Source organism: Lottia gigantea, assembly GCF_000327385.1.
Source record: "Lottia gigantea unplaced genomic scaffold LOTGIsca_77, whole genome shotgun sequence".
In the NCBI taxonomy this organism is placed as follows: Eukaryota; Metazoa; Mollusca; class Gastropoda; family Lottiidae; genus Lottia; species Lottia gigantea.
This window is the reverse complement of record NW_008710566.1, coordinates 709,187-729,894: the sequence shown is the minus strand read 5'-3', so window position 1 is coordinate 729,894 and position 20,708 is coordinate 709,187. Positions and strand designations below refer to the sequence as shown.

Here is a 20,708-nt window from a genome sequence, read left to right as displayed (position 1 = left end):
ATAAATATTAAAGAACCAATCCATCGTGTTTAAATGGTGAAAATACACAAATTATACGTATCTTATCGAAACGTTGTGCAGGGATTCTACACGAGAATAAAATTGGCTTGTGAACATAACATGGAACCTTATCGAAACGCTGTAATGATCTCACAAAGGAGCATCACTCAGTAGTCGGTACGTTATCGAAACGTCGTCGGTATTTTTACATGGAGTGAAAATGGATTGCCAAAATAAGTAAGTTTCTAACGGTGATTAAATAGATAATAACAAATACGAGTTTCAAACGGAACATTGTCGAAACGTTGAAACTGTTATATACAGGAGGTGAAAGTTATTGTAAAAAGGGCGTTACCAACGGAAATTCATCGAAACTTTGTAGTTTCTAACATTTGTGAGTTAGGCTACTAACATTACACGGAACTTCAACGGAACTTTGCACGAATTAAAGATGGATTGGTTTATCTATTTGTCTTTGTTAACATTTTGTGTTTTTTTCCCTCGGATTGAAAGGGTCATATCGTCCATTCAAATCACAAAATCGAACATTAAACAAACATTTACAAATAAGATCATTAACAAATATGTTTTAGAAAGTTTTCCATATGTGCCGAGAAAACTCAAATGTGCCATTTTGTGTGCTCAAAATATAGACTGCATTTCCTATTTCTTCAACCCAGTAGAAAAACTCTGCCAAACGCATGCTGTGGTTTTTGTTACGCCAAACGATACGACCAGTAGACCTTTTACGACTTATTCAGTCGTGCGTGACGGTGGGTAACATTTTTTTTTATCCAAATTCCTTGGTTCCACTACCCCTTCCATCCTTTGTGGTGGCTCAATGAATTTCTCGCTAACCTGGAAATCAGAGTTCTTTCCCAGCATAGGTGGTCGTGATAATACCATCAGTGATACGAGTCGGAGGGGCTGACATGGACACGTCCATTTGCTCGAATGGGATAATAAATCGTGGCCCTTGTGTTACAATTTAAGCACGTTAAATGTTATTCAACAGTCGAAAAAAGAGTAAACAAAAGGCGCTGTCCTGGCATAATCCCCCACCCCATCATACTGAATGGCGTTGCCCGGGTTCATTAGCCAAACCAGATACATACAAGCAGGAAGAAAAACCTCATTTCAATTCATAAGACTCTCTAAAGAAGTAGTTATTATTACAACAGTGATTGCTTCAAACATATCTGTGTAAACGATTCACCCTTTTGCCTCATCTAATTGGAATACGAGTAAATTTTTGCTTTGTTCTGATATTTTTTCCTTGTACTCTAACAAGTTTTCTTCTGCGGCTGCGTTCTAGTGACGTTATTTTAAACCAATCAAACGTGTAATGCATGATCAGTTGCTTGCTAAAATTTTAAGATTTAAAGAAGTTCTTAAAATCTGAATAGAGCTGAGGATAAGAACGCGTAGTTAACTTAGTTCATAAGTCCTTTATTTGACTTCCTGTTAACAAGAAGGCTTTTTTTCCTTCAATATAGATTTACTATAATACAAAAATCTTTATCAAATCAAACATTTAAACATTTATTGATTAGAATAGATTGGAATCAATTATCATTGTCTGTTACATCAAACGGTTCTTTTCCCTTATTGAGAGGCCGAGGTGGCTCAGAGAGTTATACGTGTATTTACATTTTGACTATTCCAATTTCAATTTAAATTATATAAGCATATCCAACAGTACTTAAAGATGGGTTTCCTTATTTTTTAGTCTTAAATTAAGCAAACTATTTTATTAATTGGTGTTTCTAATAAATTATCATGTATTCTTAATCATATCATTATGTTATTATTGCATATAATTAAGAGTTCTAACCAATCATAAATGTCCATGTATGTACAGTCTGGATAAACAAAAAAAGACTTTTTGTCCTTTCTTGATCGGTCACTTATTGGAATTCTGATAGCAATTCTCTTCTAATTTAGCTAATTATGAATTAATTATGGACATGTGAGACAAACTGGTTTTTTTCCAAGTTATTAGAACACCTCTAATTCTATTCATATAAGTATTAGCATTTTCATTAATGAAAATAAGGGAACCCATCTTTAAGAAAGGGTTTTCTTTGTAAAAAATAACTTGTTAGGATAGATCAATAAATCGAGACCCTAGGTAGGCTATACAAATACTGCTATCTGAAATTCAACTCTATATATATAAAATATTTAGATGCCCTTTAAAGAACTTTGATCAACAAAAAATTCAGAATCGATCCCATTGTGGGTGAAAAAATTTTACAAGTTATTTTTCTGATTGATTTATTAATATTTTGATGACGATCAAAGATAACGTAAAATTTTCTTAGAAAAGCAATCATTTGAGAGGATAAATAATGTTGTTTTCTCACGATTATCTCCGATTTAATCAAAACAATTCCAAAAATCAATTTCTGACTACCTTTTTGATTTTGAAATTGTTTGTTTTAATTGAGTGACACTGAATGTAACCATTTACAGGCCCGTCACACTGGAAAGGCGTCCTTATGTATAACTGAGCTGCAACGGAAACGGAAAATTAGCTCAGAGCAAGAGGTCGCCGTAAGTCGTGTTATATGCGTGAAGCAAGCGTCAGATACCGTACGGTTAGCGCCATAGTCGCCAATATTCGTTGTTGAGATCGCCACGGAATCGAAAATGTCTTTAGACAAGCGTCGTAACATCTCTATGAACGCACCTAGCCCATTGGGAAAGCAATATGGTCGCACATGTCGCAGGTTGATAGGGACTTTTTTCTCTCGTTTTTCGGCGACCATGCAAGTACAATTTTAGTTGTCGTAAGATCCCAAGGTCGTAGTCCCGCGTGACAGGACAGTGTTTGCTTCTAACAGCGAATGAAAAAAGACAACAGAAGCCCTATGCAGTGTGCAACAAAGGAAATTTAGCCCGCCAGCAACAGTAGGCGACATTTAAGGGGGTTGAATTTAGTCTCGAATGTAGCCTACGTTGATGTCTTCAGAAGGACCAGAAATGTACGAAAATCGCATAATTTCTTTAAATATACTTTACTCACTATTTCTATATATCACAGAGTATCTTAAAATGACGAGTCTTCATTTTAACATTCAAATGAGGATAATTCTGGACACATGGATTTGAAGGCTCAAATTTGGACGGTGAGCTGTGAACACTATAGGCCTAACTGATTGCCTTCTCTACAAAATTCCCGTTACTGAAACTTAAGTATGATTGGTAAAAAAACCGGCGCATCTGTCTCTTTAACCTATTCTTTTATAGAATTATATTTTTAGCTGTTAAATACATTTTCCATCGGTTGAGGGAACCGAATTAGACGGAAAATGATTTCTCTTCGGTTGCGTAGTAATACGTAATGAGTTGTTAGTTAAAGTAATTAGCGTTTATGTTCATGAAAAAGTCATTCAGGTCGAACTCGCCAGTCGTGTTAGGTCGCTGATTTTTTGTAAAGTTTGGTAAAAATGTAGTCATTGTTATGCATTTGGGATTATTAATAGCATTGGCTGATATTTTTTGTTATTAATTTTGAATGAATAAGTAATAATTATATATTTGATGTACAGATAGCTTCAGTGTAATTGCATGTTAATATGGTGTATATTTTTGTGCGTTCATCCAGCGCAACCTTTCTGAGACTTAATTTGCATGGCGGTTGGATACAGATTTATGATGGAAGTTGGTATTGTTGTCAGAGTTAGTGTGTGTAATAAAAGCATGACGATTTCGACTCTGCATACCAAATAACTGTGTTAGTATTATTTAGGGTCGGGCTGATAAAGTATTATCGAAGCAGTGATGGAAGAGAAGAAATCTTTAATATGCACAATCTGTGGTACTTCTGGCCTCGGGATATTGTCCCATCGAAAAGACTAGAAGCTTTCATAAAGTCAGCTTATCAACCTTAATTTTTTTCGACCTATTCTGGGGGCTTTATTGAAAAGTAAAAAGAGCTGAAATTGGGCCTAATATACCAGTTGGCAAGGTTAACATTCGGACAAGACAGCTCAAATTGAATTAGCAGCGATATTTAGGGCCGTATGCAGCGCTCTTACCTTGACTAAAGTTGAACTTTGGCTAAAGTCGAACTTTACAAAGATAGGATTAAGGCTTTCATTTTCTATATTTGATAGTCAAATTTCAGCACGACTTTCGTAAAGATCGACCGGTGCATACCTAAAGTTCGACTCAAGTCTAACTTTAGTCAAAGTTTAGGTAAAGTACGAGCGCTGCATATGGCCCTTAGTGTTTAGACGATTGTACAGGTAGGGCCTAGTTGAAATTCAGCTCGATCAGTTGATAACGTCAATATTTAGTCTATATCCCTTTAAATTCTAATTTTGTAGAAAATGGTGGATGTCCGACATATGACGACTATATCTACCATAGACAAAGTGGAACATGTTACAAACCCTATATTTTAGCAAAAGTTGTACCTTATGAAAGTAACGTCAACTTTTGCACAAGCAAAGGCGAACAACTTTTCCACCATTACGACGATGTAAGGCTGAATCAGCTTTCACTTCAACTTAATGCTTCTTCGGGTAAGCTTTCCAGTCCTTTCCAAATGAGCTCCCCCTGATCGGGAATCAGTATACTGACAACGCCGCTACACTCCAGACTAGTGCCACAGATTAGTGGACAAATCCTTCACTTGTTCATACAAGCACCACATTAGGCACAGTTCAGTGGCTCATTTTACAAAATGGCCGCCTTTTTCAAGATATAAATTTCGTGAAAGTAGAAATACAGTACTCATTCAGCGTTTACCAGGACAGGACAGACTCGCCCTCTCACCTCACGTTTTATATGTCTATTTCAGCCTATTCCACTCATCCTGGGGGATTCTATATCGCCGGAAGTGACGACAGAGTAGAAGGATTATGGGAATACGCAGACGGCAGTCTAGTATTACATTTTATGTGGTACGGTAACCAACCGCAAAACAAAACCAGCGAAAACTTCATGGCAATAAAATTTGACGACGAGCAGACCTTCAAATTTGGAATGTCCGATGCAAAACGACATTGGACAAAGGCTCCTATTTGCCAGAAATTTTAATGTTTGGAAAATCTATATTCATCGAAATGTAACATTTGACAATTTTCTTTGCAGAAAATGATGTTTAATATAATATAATGACCTATTCATAAAAATAAAAAGTTGAAAATTGTCAATTTTCTTTGAAATTTAACTTTAATTAAAACTTCTAACACAAATGAATAGCCTGTAGTTTCAATTCAAAATTTAAAAAAAATGAATCCTTTATATTTTCATTGAATTGTTACCTCACTTCAATTCAAATCTTTGGAATTTCTGTGTAAAATTAGTACACGGCCTTCAGCAAAATTCTTTTAAAAAAAATATAAATATCTAATTACCAGACTAATGAACTCATTAGCTCATTTAAAGTGATACTAAGTCTTAATTAACATAAAATTTCAAAAAATTTAAACTTGGCCAATAAGAGCAAATATTCATCAGTAGATATACCTGGTGTCATAAATAACATAACAGGATCCTTATATAATCCGATAAATCCAAAAAAACTTAATAAAAATGCAATAAACTATTGAAAAACGCTTAATATTATGATTAAGCATTTTTCAATAATGACTTAGTTTTATGAATTTTCCAATTTTCCAGGGATTCTGTTGTAACTTTATGACACCAGGTAAGTTCACTGATGAATATATACTCATATTGACCATTCTTGAGAATTAAATTTTATGTTCATTCGTATAGTCATCTTAATACTGACTTCACTAGGCGACAAAACTATTTAAGCTGTCTGTTTACTCGTCTAAATATATACTTAACCATCTGATGAAGCCCAATTTCAGCTATCTGTATAGTGATCTAAATATTTACTTTACAACTGATAAAGCTCAATTCAAGCTTTCTGTAAAGACATCTAGTTATTCACTCTCAGCTGTATCTTAATATCTACTTTAACAGCTGATAGAACTTAATTTCAGCTGTATCTCAATATCTACTTTAACAGCTGATAGAGCTTGATTTCAGCTGTATCTCAATATCTACTTTAACAGCTGATAGAACTTAATTTCAGCTGTATCTCAATATCTACTTTAACAGCTGATAGAGCTTGGTTTCAGCTGTATCTCAATATCTACTTTAACAACTGATAGAACTTAATTTCAGCTGTATCTTAATATCTACTTTAACAGCTGATAGAGCTTGATTTCAGCTGTATCTCAATATCTACTTTAACAGCTGATAGAGCATAATTTGCTCTATCCAGTTTCTACTTTCATAAAAAAAAACCAAGTCTAAGGACTAATAAAGATTTCCATTGTCAATTCTTTCCACTCATTTCATTATAAACCAATGCCTGTGGATTATAACAAATTTCTAATGCCAATTTCTTTCTGTTTTCATTATTAACAAATGCCTGTGAACAATCAACTGCAAAGCTTGCCACATATTTTTCTAGCTATGTCTTTATACACCAATGCCTGTGGGCTGTCTGGTTGGGATATAACAATAGGGGCCCCTTCATCACAGCTTATTCTTATGGACTTGGTTAAAGGCACATCACCTAAAAAATACATCAAATTAAATATGTTTTATATCCTACTGTTCTGTATCTTATTGAACTAATGAAATGAAATGGTGTTTTATATCCTACTATTCTGTATCTTATTAGACTAGTGAAATGAAATGGAGTTTTATATCCTAATGTTCTGTATCTTATTGAACTAATGAAATGAAATGGTGTTTTATATCCTAATGTTCTGTACATTAATGAAATGAAATGGAGTTTTATATCCTAATGTTCTGTACATTAATGAAATGAAATGGAGTTTTATATCCTAATGTTCTGTACATTAATGAAATGAAATGATGTTTTATATCCTAATGTTCTGTACATTAATGAAATGAAATGGAGTTTTCTATCCCAATGTTCTGTACATTAATGAAATGAAATGATGTTTTATATCCTAATGTTCTGTACATTAATGAAATGAATTGGAGTTTTATATCCAAATGTCTGTACATTAATGAAATGAAATGGTGTTTTATATCCTAATGTTCTGTATCTTATTGAACTAATGAAATGAAATGGTGTTTTATATCATAATGTTCTGTACATTAATGAAATGAAATGGAGTTTTATATCCTAATGTTCTGTACAATAATGAAATGAAATGGAGTTTTTTATCCAACTGTTCTGTACAGTATTGAAATGAAATGGAGTAAATCTGAAGTGAGTGAGATCTCATCAATATACATCCACACTAAGGTTCTATTCAACTCAACCTAAGTGTGTACATAAAATATGGACAGCTGGATGGACTAGCAGGGCCCATGGAGACAATATATATTCACAGTTCAATGTGGGCGCTTATTAATGTTACATGGTTCAATTTATATTAAAGGTGATTGAAATAAATTTGATATTATCAATAATAGATTTTCTATATTCTACTTTCTAGTAGATAGAAACTTATCAACCTGTCTACTTGTTAAACTTGGTCAAAATAAGTCTTTGTTCATCAGTGGACTTACATGTTGTCAAAACTATACAACAGAATCTCTCTATAATCCATAAAACTAAGTAATCATGCATTAAACTAAGTAATCATGCATTAAACTAAGTAATCTTGAAACATGCTTAGAAACGTTTTTCAATAGTTCATTAGTTTAATGGATATATCGTGTTATATAGAGATTCTATTCTTTAGTCATGGTACTAGGTAAATCCAACTGATGAAAATAAACACTTATTGAGCAAGTTTGAGCATTTAAATTTTATGACCATTCTAAGAGGTAGCATTCCTTTAAAACCCCCTGATCAATTGCTTACTCTGTGGAACTTTGACAAATAATCAAGTCAAACATCTATCTGCCGTGTCATGCTTGCTAATTTTTAATCACAATATTTTTACTCTTATCTTGTTGTTATATATTGCCTATGTTTTTTAAAGTGAAACTACGTCTTAGAATGAACATAAAACTTAAGTTCTCGAAATGGTCAATATGAGTATATATTCATCAGTGAACTTACCTGGTGTCATAAAGTTACAACAGAATCCCTGTAAAATCTAGAAAATTGGAAAATTCATATAACTAAGTAATTATTGAAAAACGCTTAATCTTAATATTAAACGTTTTTCAATAGTTAATTGCATATTTATGGATAATTATTAAGTTTTTTGGATTTATCGGATTATATAAGGATCCTGTTATGTTATTTATGACACCAGGTATATCTACTGGCTCTTATTGGCCAAGTTTAAAAATCTTCAATTTTATGTTAATTCTAAGACGTAGTATCACTTTAACTTTTAAATTTCTTTAGCCTTTTGAAAATTGAAATACATAATTGATTAAAAATGTCAAGGTTAAGGAGCCCGTAAGGTGCAATTTTCCGTACTTTTATGAAATATTACGAAATAATTAATTCATTTAAACGAAAGAAGTTATTCGATAAAACGAAATAACGAAATATTTTATAAAAGTACGGAAAATTGCATCTAAGGGGCTCCGTACAACCTCATATTTTCTCCTGTGTACCTGATAACTGGTCATTCTTGCACATAGTTTCCCTTCAGCACATCACTTACCCACATTAAACGATAACAACCGATCAAAACAATAATAATACTTCTATGACGCATAATAAAACCCATGATTTTTATTTAGTATTTGGAAGATTTCTCCCTTAAAATATTTCGATTATTAATTGATTATTGATCGGTATTATGCCATCAATAATCATTCGCAATTTGGTAATCAATACCCAACCCAAGTTCGCCTTTATTGATTTAAATGCACTGCCTTATTGAAAGTGAATCACAGTCCTTTATTTTTATTGGAAAAGGGGCGTGGCTTATTGCAATCATAGTTCAATAATTCAAGATTCATTCATTAAAATCAACAAATGTTAAAGTAATTAAAATATTTGTCTGTATCAAAGGTTAAAGGTTGAAAATGACTCACAACCCTTGAGATTTTAAGATGGATGAATTGAACGTAAATAAATACCGGTAAATAAATATGTAACAAAGACATTTACACAAATCCCTGTAGGACTAGGCGATATACCTGTATTATGATAAATACCAGTATAGGAATTCATATTGTTAGTAATATCGCCTTATTAAAATATAATGTGGAATTATCATCATATCATGATATATGGTAGTTATCATGATATATAGTCGAATATCTACAAAATATTAAATAGAAAAACTCTTTATCTTTATGATATTCAAGACTGGGATGTTTTTTTTGTTTTTTTTAGAAATATTTATTGTTTTTTTCTTACATTAGAAATTTTAAGATAGAAAAAAAAAAACATCATGTGGTTCCAAAAAAACAGTTAAAACCATACTTCATAAATATTGTGATATTTTTATGCTTCATATTGTGATATCCACTTTAAGCAATATCACCCGGCCCTGCCTCCAAAGATGATTCAAACCATGAAAACAAACAAACACTCTTTTAGTAGAAAACAACAAATTTCTACAAATGCTTTGAAACATTTTGCTTTATAAAGACATGACTAATGTGCAAAAATATCTAAAATTACCTAAAATTTCTGTCTGGATGTCTTGAGCTACAGCCAAAGCTCCATCATGACCAAAAATATGCTCGTGATGACCACAATTACTGCACACGAAGACCGACATGTTCTGGACTATGCCAAGTAAAGGGATGTTCACCTTTTTGAACATCTCTGCCCCTCTTCTAGCATCTGCTAACGCCACATCCTGGGGGGTGGTCACTATAACAGCTCCTAAAAACAGTCAAAATCAAGTATAGCCAATGTTACACATACAGAGAAGAGAAAATCAGAATGGTGTAAATAGAAGCTATAAGTGTCTCTGATACACATACAAAGACTAGAAAATCAGAATCGTGTAAATAGAAGCTTTAAGTGTCTCTGATACACATATAAAGACTAGAAAATCAGAAAGGTGTAAATAGAAGCTATAAGTGTCTCTGATACACATACAAAGGCTAGAAAAACACTTTTGTCTCCCTTTAACAAGGTAGGCACAAGCTAGACATCAAGATTGCTTCTATTTACACAATTCCTGGCTCCTGTTATTTCAGAAAAAAACAGATAATGGCACCGCTTGACTTGAATGCCAAATGCCACAGTGATGTCTTGGAACTTACCTGATACTGGTATATTCTGAGATATAGAAAGTTGTGTATCTCCTGTTCCTGGAGGCATATCAACCACTAAATAGTCTAGAGGACCCCATGCTACCTACAATATACAGAAAGTCCTTATCTATCAATATTAAATATACAAAAAGTCCTTATCTAACACTTTCAAATATACAGAAAGTCCTTATCTATCAGTATCAAATATACAGAAAGTCCTTATCTAACACTTTCAAATATACAGAAAGTCCTTATCTAACACTTTCAAATATACAGAAAGTCCTTATCTAACACTTTCAAATATACAGAAAGTATTTATCTATCAATATCAAATATACAGAAAGTCCTTATCTAACACTTTCAAATATACAGAAAGTCCTTATCTAACACTTTCAAATATACAGAAAGTCCCTATCTAACACAATCAAATATACAGAAAGTCCTTATCTATCAGTATCAAATATACAGAAAGTCCCTAACTAACACTATCAAATATACAGAGGTCCTTATCTAAAACTATCAAATATACAGAAAGTCTTTATCTATCAGTATCAAATATACAGAAAGTCCTTATCTATCAATATCAAATATACAGAAAGTCTTTATCTATCAGTATCAAATATACAGAAAGTCCTTATCTATCAATATCAAATATACAGAAAGTCTTTATCTATCAGTATCAAATATACAAAAAGTCCTTATCTATCAGTATCAAATATACAGAAAGTCCTTATCTATCAATATCAAATATACAGAAAGTCCTTATCTATCAATATCAAATATACAGAAAGTCCTTGTCTATCAGTATCAAATATACAGAAAGTCTTTATCTATCAATATCAAATATACAGAAAGTCCTTGTCTATCAATATCAAATATACAGAAAGTCCTTATCTATCAGTATCAAATATACAGAAAGTCCTTATCTATCAATATCAAATATACAGAAAGTCCTTATCTATCAGTATCAAATATACAAAAAGTCCTTATCTATCAGTATCAAATATATAGAAAGTCCTTATCTATCAATATCAAATATACAGAAAGTCCTTATCTATCAGTATCAAATATACAGAAAGTATTTATCTATCAGTATCAAATATACAGAAAGTCCTTATCTATCAGTATCAAATATACAGAAAGTCCTTATCTATCAATATCAAATATACAGAAAGTCCTTATCTATCAGTATCAAATATACAGAAAGTATTTATCTATCAGTATCAAATATACAGAAAGTCCTTATCTATCAGTATCAAATATACAGAAAGTCCTTATCTATCAATATCAAATATACAGAAAGTATTTATCTATCAGTATCAAATATACAGAAAGTCCTTATCTATCAGTATCAAATATACAGAAAGTCCTTGTCTATCAGTATCAAATATACAGAAAGTCTTTATCTATCAGTATCTAATATACAGAAAGTCCTTGTCTATCAGTATCAAATATACAGAAAGTCTTTATCTATCAGTATCTAATATACAGAAAGTCCTTATCTATCAGTATCAAATATACAGAAAGTCCTTATCTAACACTAGATAGACACTGCAATGCACAGAAAGTCCCTATCTATCACCAGATAGACACTAAAATATACAGACAGTTATTAACGGGATTGTAAAGAGACTTTCTAAACACTTAGTTTTAGTTTCAACATCTGGGCATATCATTCATTCTAAACAAACTTAATACTCAATACAAATTACCAACCTGTCTTAACAATTTCTGTATAGCTGACATAACCATCAAACCTCGCCAAACTACAGCCGAAGTTTCATCAACTAAAAACCCCATTGACATACTGAAATTTAAAGAGTGAGAGAGAGTGTGCTAGCTTCATAAAAACAGAAATTATGACTAAATCTTGTGTTTAACAATCAATGTTTATATTGATCATGTGAGAATATTAACATTTCTACTATCACTCCCTTCAATAAACCAGTTAGCCAAACCGGTGTTTATTTTTCAATAACTGTAGTTTGTCACGTGACAATAAGGCATATGAATACATCGAAAACTAAAACAAGGATTGACCCAAGTATTTTACCTAGAGTTGGAAAGCGATTTTGAAAGGGAGGGGCGGGGCCGTTAACTTGATTGACAGATAAGGTGAAATAAGCAACAACGGTTTAGGGTATTTTTACAATTAAAAAATAGAACATATTGTCGATTTTATCAGAAAAGATAAACCAATGTAAATATAAGGAATGAATGTGGATCTTGTTATCGTTATGGGGAAATAAACGCTGGTTTATCATGTGACAAGACAAATTACCCGGCGAAGCGTGTCATGTACGTCTTGTCACATGATAAACCAGTTTTTATTTCCCCATAACGATAACAAGATCCACATTCATTCTTTAATTGTGGGCTTATAAAAATGAAATTGCTCACCATTTTATACCATAGTTCATCAATGGTACCATTAAATTTTCTGAAAATAAATTGATAGAGCCACTTAAACGAACAAACAATTATAAAATTTGGCAAGATTTCCCATTTTCATTTGTTACTTATTTGATTATTATGGACAAGCAATGCAGTGTATATTGAGTGAAATTCTTTACTTCAAACTGTCTCTTAATCTTTATAACGTGCACAGTCTATAGCACATGGCGTCTCACATTATTGTACAACTAGACACTTTTCAGTTTGCTTCTCTCGTACTAAAATTCAGCTGCTGAATTCAGTATTCCTAGTTAAAAAGATGTACATACTTGAATCAAGGGTTGGTTCACCATGTAAATTCATCATTGTAGGTAGGGACGGACCATAAACATCAGCATCCAGTAGTCCAACTTTTTTATCCTGACAAATGAAAAAATATGAAATGAATGCACAGAGGCAAAAGCAGGCTGAAATGTCTGTAAAGAACAATCCCAAGTTCATCAATGAAAACTTGAAATTTCAATCCACGGATTTGTATTTAATTTTGTGATAAGTGGCTAAACTACCATATGAACTGGTCGAACCATGTCAACAGGGCCTATACGAGGCCCTCAACCCAGAAAAAAAAAAAAATTAAAAGATGTATCAAAGAATAAAATCAGAATCAAACTAAGCAACCAGTAATATATACATGGGTGAAACAGCATCAACTACAGACTGAACATCTTTAAACTTCCATTAACAGGCATTAAATTGACCTACAGAAGGGTCATTGAGGATGTTACAAAAAAAAATCCAGGAGAGGGGGCCCAACCCCAACACTGTTTGTGGTCCACAGATGCTCTACAGAGACAGAAAATGGCCAGAAAATGGTAAAAGAAAAGGCTGCATAGGTTATGAATCTGTGTTTAATAAAACTTATAGTTACCTGTTCATTGGACTGTAGAGCTAGAGCCAAATTCACTGAAATACAAAACAGATTTATGGTCAGGTCAATACACAGCTGATAGAGCTCAATTTCAGTTATCTGTATAGTTTTTTTTAGATATTGACTCGACCAGCTGATAGAGCTCAATTTTAGCTATTAATATAGTCATCCAAATATTGACTTTACCAGCAAAGAGAGCTCAATTTAAGCTATTAATATAGTCATCCAAATATTGACTTTACCAGCAAAGAGAGCTCAATTTCAGCTATCTATATAGTTATCTTAATAATTGACTTTACCATCTGAAAGAGCTCAATTTTAGCTATATGTATGGTCATCTACATAATTGACTTTATCAGCTGAAAGAGCTCAATTTCAGCTATCTATATAGTCATCTTAATAATTGACTATACCAGAAAAGAGAGCTCAATTTCAGCTTTCTATATAGTTATCTTAATAATTGACTTTACCATCTGAAAGAGCTCAATTTTAGCTATATGTATGGTCATCTACATAATTGACTTTATCAGCTGAAAGAGCTCAATTTCAGCTATCTATATAGTCATCTTAATAATTGACTATACCAGCAAAGAGAGCTCAATTTCAGCTTTCTATATAGTTATCTTAATAATTGACTTTACCATCTGAAAGAGCTCAATTTTAGCTATATGTATGGTCATCTACATAATTGACTTTATCAGCTGAAAGAGCTCAATTTCAGCTATCTATATAGTCATCTTATTAATTGAATTACCAGCAAAGAGAGCTCAATTTCAGCTTTCTATATAGTTATCTTAATACCCCTATTTACTTTGACAGTTGATAAAGCTCTATAAAAGCTATCTATATCGCTTAACAAAATTAAAAGGGAAGTTCGGAATTAAAAGGGAAGTTACCTGCTGTAGTTGATTTGCCCACTCCACCTTTTCCTGAAGCCACCAATATAACATGATTCACGCCTGCTATTTCTAACTTCTGTGGCAGGCCTCGAACTCTAACTTCGCCTGTGGGTGGCTTATCCTTAAATAAAATGTCAATTTTTATAACTTTGGACAAAAGAGAGTACTTGGTGTGTATTGTAGCCTACAGACAGTCCATATATTTTTGGTTATAAAGTAATTCTAAAGCTTAAGGTTTAATTTTATTTGTCAGTTGGATTAATAAAAGAGAATGCATCTAAATCCCACCCGTTCTCATTCTGCTTCCCTGAAATGTTCATGTGTTGCCCCTTTAAAGTGATACTACGTCTTAGAATGAACATAAAATTTAATTCTTAAGAATGGTCAATATGAGTATATATTCATCAGAGAACTTACCTGGTGTCATAAAGTTACAACAAAATCCCTGTAAAATCTAGAAAATTGGAAAATTCATAAAACTAAGTAATTATTGAAAAACGCTTTATCATATATCTGATAAATATGTGCTCTTATTGGCCAAGTTTAAATTTTTAAAATTTTATGTTTATTCTAAGATGTAGTATCACTTTAACATGAATATTATTATAAATCATCCCTAAGGAAACAAGCCATAGCTATTTAACTGTGGTCTGGATTATTCTGAAGAACACCCTGCCGCATACATTGTTCAAATTGTTCAAACAAAAAAAAGATAAATAAATAAAGCGTGACACCTTTATTCCGAAAGGATTTTCATGAGTTGAATATGTGCGACATGAGCATGTGTACGGAGTACGCCTCAATATGTTAAATAAACTGTTAAATAGACGCTGCTCTTTCATTTCAAGTTTTCAACGCAATAACTTTTCTGCTCAGAGTTATCTTTATTTTCTTTGATAAAGAGTTATCTTTCCTTGGTCTGCATAAAAAGGATTATGCCAAAACGAAATATTTTATCATATTAAGAAATCCAATCATTAGGCCAACCTTCATAAATTCAAGCATTCAATTTGTTGCATCATCAGGGATATTTGAACTTGACTGTCATTTTACCTCATTTCGTTTCAGTTTTATATTCAATAACAAATTTGTATCCAAACAAAATGGCTGCGCCCAGCATTCGATATTTCTGTTGCTGCACCAATAGTTCTAAAGTCTATTTCTTTCCGAAAAACACAACGGTTTGCAGGTAAATATTTAATATCTAGCACAAATTGATTTTCCCATGTAACTAGTTGTCGTTTTAAGGGTCAGATCGAATGTGATAGTTGAAAATTAAAAAGTCGGTTTAAGGGGAGAAAACCTCTCTCTGTCAGTAATCAATTCAGACCACAAAATGTTTGAACCCAATTAATCTGAAAGTGTATCGACTAAACTCTGTTTTATTTATTATTAAGCTTACAGTGGCAGTAATACAGCATATAGGTACCAGTCGAATTATTTTCTAGGCTTAACATCTCATTATTAAGAGAGTCCACACAGCTAATAATGCTTATGTTGGCATTTCTTTTCCAGATATTATTCCAATAAAATCGAAAAACCGAAAGATGTGATTCAGCCACCAGGAAAAGTGACAAGATATTTTGTTGATAAAATCAAGTCATTAATACAAAGCTCTGAGAAAACAGCATCAAATAAATTTCCAAAGGCTTTTAATGTCTACCACACATTGAAAACTGGTATGCAAATATCTATTGCCTGTCATCATCAGATAGTGTGCACAGGCTTCATAAAAACTGAATTTGTGACTAAATTCTTTCTCCCAATGTATTATAGTGACTTTGAGGGCACACAAACAGTCTTTGTTGCAGATTTTTGTCTCCAACGAGCATCCCGAGTTAAATCTCACGTGTGCCCTTTTTTCCACGACAAGATTGTAGTTGTCAACAGGAATTATAATATCAAACCAGTCCGAAATTTGTAGCATATTGTTTTATCGTCTGCATGAAAGAGTGTCATCATCTTATCAGATTCATTTTCCTTTCAATTGCATGATCTGCAAGTTTTTTTGTCTCCTCCTGCGCTCACAGCTGGTAGCTGAAACCCTTGTTGGCAACAAAAATTACCAGTACCATAAGTTTTGGTGCTGCTAGAATTCTTTTCCATTAGGCCTTTTGTTTATATTTTTAATAACCCCAAAAGGTTTATTATATCAGCTCAGCAATAAAATATTTTTTTGTATTTTTTCAGGAACATCAGATTTTTTTTCTGATACGAAGGTATATTTTCGTGTATTATTTGAATTATGGGGAGGTAAAAAGGTCGGACAGTTTTCACATTCAGAGTTAGTGATATATAGTCAATTGAGGAAAGATATATGGCGTTTGACACCATTGCTGATATTTACTGGTTTAATACCAATGGGAGCTAGTATTCTACCCATTGCGTAAGTGGATTTTTATATCAATTCAAACCAAGCAGATTTAAATTCTGTGACTAGGTTTGTACATTAGGTGTCCCTCTTAGGGAGTCTGTATAGCTAATATTAAGTTGCTTTTTGGGTTTGGCAGCTTGGCTACTCCTTGGTGGTCCACATGGCTTTCAAAGAGAGTAGAGATTTATCAAATCAACATCCCTTGAATGAGTCCACGTAGCTACTCTCTGGCCACATCAAGTTCTAAATCACATTTTGGCTATCATTTTTGAAATAGTAATCTCCAAATATTGCTGAGATTCTTAGATTGTCTTTGGGTTGATGAAAATGCCAACCATAAAACAAAATTATTTTAAACTATGATTTTACAGAGGGAGATTTTCAGTTCAAAATGTGTGTCATTTTCACATGAAATTTCTTGGAGAGAAATGTGTTCATTTCAAGTGCAAAATTTTCAAAACTTATATATTCATGGACCCAAAGGTATTCTAAGACAATTGGTATGCACTTGAAAATCATATTTTGAATATTTGTGACATGAGAGAAAAAAAAAATTCAATTTAGAACTCAAAGTGGCCAGAGAGTAATAATGTTTATATGGTACCCCTGGTTGTATACTTCCTTCAGAGAGTCCACAATGTTAAATATATTGATTGATTGTGGATAAGTTTATCGAATCAACATCCCTTGAATGAGTCCATGTAGCTAATAATGTTTATATGGTACCCCTGGTTGTATACTTCCTTCAGAGAGTCCACAATGTTAAATATATTGATTGTTTGTGTATTGTTTGAGTATAAGTTTATCAAATCAACATCCCTAGTCCACATAGCCAATACTCTTGAATGTAACATGTAGGTTTTTGAACTCAGTTTCTGCTTGAGAGAGTCTACATAGCTAATGATATTTATTTGGAATTCTAGGTATATGTTTCCGAGGTATCTATTGTCCCACCATTTCTGGACACGGAAACAGAAGGAAGAATTCTATAATCAGGACTTAAAGAAACAGTTAGCTCATTGTCCTGATATCTTAAAATTCTTCAATTCTTATAGTAAACACATTGAAGATAAAAATCTTCAAGAGAGAGTAAGGCACATGGTGCAAGAGGTAAGAATTAGATCAAACTTTGACTCAGTTTTTCATGACGCAAACAAAAGATGTATTCTGAAAAGCATTTGTATCACTTTTCAAAATTTAAAACTGATATATGGTTCTCTTCAAATGGAACAAAATATCAGTCAATAAGTCAATATTTTTTGGTGCCTCCAACCAGTTAAATAAGTTTAGTTAATGCAAAAAAAATAGGATTTCTTTTTGTACATGTTTTTTTCTCTTTTTTATTTCAAAATGCAGATCAAAATGAAACAGTTCCAAAATGGAGAGAAGATTTTAGAAATTCAGCCTCTGTTTAATGGTAAACCTTACAACCTCGACAAATTATCATTGGCTTATACAGTGAGTCAATTTTGACAGTTGTCGGCTAGCTAGAGTTGAAAAAATAGCTCCATATTTCACAAGAGCTTACATAGCCTCTATTGTCACTTTGTCAGTTGGCTAAAGTGGGAAAAACAAGCTACAAATTTTACTCTTAAGGCTTTATTTTGACAAATGTCAGTTTGCTTAAGTGGAAAAAACTAGTTTTAATGATTCTGGCTTACACAGTAAGATTATAAGGATGCTTAATTCTTTACATAGACAGATGTCAGCTAGCTAGAGTTGGAAAAACTTGGTACAGATCATCAGCAGTAATTTGTTTAACTAGCCTCCTTTTTTGAAAAGGTTTGAAAACAGTTGTAAATGAAATGAATGGAGTTTTACGTCCTACTTCTGTGCACCATTGAAAACAGTTGGAAAGCAGACAGCAATTTTCTTGTTAAAGAAGGGTGGGGAGGATTTGATATCCAAAACAGTATAGATACATTTATACAGTGGTGTAACCTATTTTCGTGCATAAATTAAAAAAACAGAAATTTTTTTTTTTATGTCTTAGATGTTGTCTTAGAAATTCTACAAAATAATTCAAATAGGTTTGTTGGAGGTCACGCAAGGTCGCACATATTAATTATTAATTATTTTTGGACGTGTACGAATTAGGTTACTCAACTGTAAAAATATTAAAACAGAACTTGAATCATGCTACAAAGATATGTTGCTCTTGATACCAAAACTAAATATTTCAGCGTCATTTAGCCAAGTGTCTAGACCTATCTGTACGAAGCAGCAAGCTTAAACATGACAGTCTAATATTCCTCAATATAGATAGAGCTATGAGAAGAGAGGGACTTCTCACTTTAAAAGATGAAGAAATTGAAAGGGTAGGTGGCAGCATTGTATAAATTATACGGCCCTCGTCATTACAGGTGGATACATAAGCCTTTTGGTGAAGAATTCGAAATTCAATTTGATTCTCATTGGTTAAAGTATTAGTACCTCTTAGGATAACCAAAAAAATTGAATTTTTTACTCAAATGAGTCTTTGTTCATCAGTGGACTTACTGGTGTCATAACTATACAACAGAATCTCTCTATAATCTAATAAATCTATAAAACTAAGTAATAATTCATTAAACTAAGTAATTTTGAGACATGCTTAGAATTGCAATAATTACTTAGTTGGTTGATTCTATTCTTTAGTCATGGCACCTGGTAAGTCCAACTGATGAATATTTGACCCAGTTTTAGACGTGTCAATTCTAGGTAGTAATTCTCTTCAATAATTTAATTTTGGAAATCTGAGGTGACATATTCTTTACAAAAAAAAAATTTTATTGTCTGAACAAGTTTGGAAAATCTTGATACAGATTAAGATTATATCCACAACTTTTAGTTGAATGTATTTAGTTTCAATTTCAGGCCTGCTACGCCAGGGGAGTTAATCCAATGGGTTTAAACAGAGAAGAAAAATTAAAATACTTACGACAGTGGGTTGATGTCAGTCACAAAATTGATGGTACGTTGGATTTCCATTTTAAAATCTTAGCTCCTCGCTAAAACTTGTTGACTGTTATTAGTTGACTTAACTCCACATGTCAGCCATATTGAATCCAGAAAGAGGCTCATAATGCAAATCTTGAAAAGGTAACATTGTGTCACTACATAAAAATCGCCGAATATTAGTTTTCCTTAAAAGTGTGTGCTTAAGTGAATATGTGCTTAAGGCTTATAGGTGTGCTTATATGACCTGTGCCCAAATGTGCTAAAATACTGTGTCTAATTGGCTTGTGCCCAATTGACTGCTTACCGATAATTTGAGGATAGACTGTAGCTGTGTTGACTAGAGAGTTGCTATCTCATTGCCTTTTGCTCTGTCCAAATGGTTGTTCAACAGCTTATAGACAGAATTCATGAAGTTATATGTAGAATGGTTGTTTTTTTTTAATTCCAGAATCCAGTGTGTCTTTGTTACTTCATCTACCAATATTTCTAGCCTACACTCACCCAGCCAACAGAAAACTTCTTAAACACAAATCTTGATAATGGGGGTGTATAGATGAAAATTCAAGAGTTTTTAGACAAAAAAAAATCCAAAATGGAGATAAATTTTTCTTTGAAAATGAAAATGGAAAAATTGAAATAAAAAAAAAGGTCTGAGAATTGTGGAGAAAAATTTTTAACTTCCGGAAAATTAAAAACAAAATTTCCTTTCCAATGTTTGTGACAGGAACAAATTTTCGTTGGTGCCAACCAGCAATGGCAGATTCTATGTGTGTTTAGTTTCAGAGATATGAGCTTGGTTTCGAACATGTTTACTGTGATAACCCAAGATTATTTGTTTTAGTAGAACCACAATTGCATTTTCAAGAAAAATATTCTCTTGGCGCGCAATAAGTCCAGTGAATTATTTTAATTTGTGTAGCATATTTTGTTAAATCTTTTGTTATTAAATTAAATATTTTGTTTGAATTTTTTTACTACATAACTGGACCGATTTCTTTACGTACTACGTAAAATTTATTGTAAAAGCGAAAGTTGAATCTAC

General features: G+C 32.6%; 3 protein-coding genes across 3 annotated transcripts; 2 read left to right on the top strand and 1 right to left on the bottom strand.

Annotated features, from left to right (window-relative positions):
• Window positions 1-3,786: 3,786 nt before the first annotated feature.
• On the top strand, window positions 3,787-5,049 carry LOTGIDRAFT_168635 (hypothetical protein; the record flags this gene model as incomplete). The annotated part of the gene is made up of 3 exons (XM_009066520.1): window positions 3,787-3,823; window positions 4,335-4,532; window positions 4,811-5,049. 3 exons carry the CDS (start codon window positions 3,787-3,789, stop codon window positions 5,047-5,049), a joined length of 474 nt encoding a protein of 157 aa, XP_009064768.1.
• Window positions 5,050-6,342: 1,293 nt separating this feature from the next.
• LOTGIDRAFT_196625 (hypothetical protein) lies at window positions 6,343-15,219 on the bottom strand. Its single transcript, XM_009066519.1, has 9 exons — window positions 15,087-15,219; window positions 14,350-14,473; window positions 13,454-13,488; window positions 12,855-12,945; window positions 12,532-12,571; window positions 11,848-11,938; window positions 10,141-10,234; window positions 9,548-9,754; window positions 6,343-6,547 (listed from the first exon to the last, which is right to left on the bottom strand). The coding sequence occupies exons 1-9, from the start codon at window positions 15,192-15,194 to the stop codon at window positions 6,411-6,413; spliced, it is 927 nt and encodes a 308-aa protein (XP_009064767.1). The 5' UTR covers window positions 15,195-15,219; the 3' UTR covers window positions 6,343-6,410.
• A 236-nt stretch (window positions 15,220-15,455) lies between these two features.
• On the top strand, window positions 15,456-20,331 carry LOTGIDRAFT_236224 (hypothetical protein; the record flags this gene model as incomplete). The annotated part of the gene is made up of 8 exons (XM_009066518.1): window positions 15,456-15,541; window positions 15,868-16,031; window positions 16,543-16,738; window positions 17,650-17,836; window positions 18,083-18,184; window positions 18,910-19,044; window positions 19,583-19,679; window positions 20,115-20,331. 8 exons carry the CDS (start codon window positions 15,456-15,458, stop codon window positions 20,201-20,203), a joined length of 1,056 nt encoding a protein of 351 aa, XP_009064766.1. The 3' UTR covers window positions 20,204-20,331.
• Window positions 20,332-20,708: the final 377 nt, after the last annotated feature.

Excerpts from the sequence above, each read along its gene's own strand:
- LOTGIDRAFT_196625 (XM_009066519.1), bottom strand. The coding sequence starts at position 15,194 with ATGAAAGAGCAGCGTCTATTTAACAGTTTATTTAACATATTGAGGCGT. Across the intron at positions 14,474-15,086 it reads AAAATCCTTTCGGAATAAAG|GATAAGCCACCCACAGGCGA; the intron begins GTGTCACGCTTT and ends ATTTTATTTAAG. Across the intron at positions 13,489-14,349 it reads GGGCAAATCAACTACAGCAG|TGAATTTGGCTCTAGCTCTA; the intron begins GTAACTTCCCTT and ends TTTGTATTTCAG.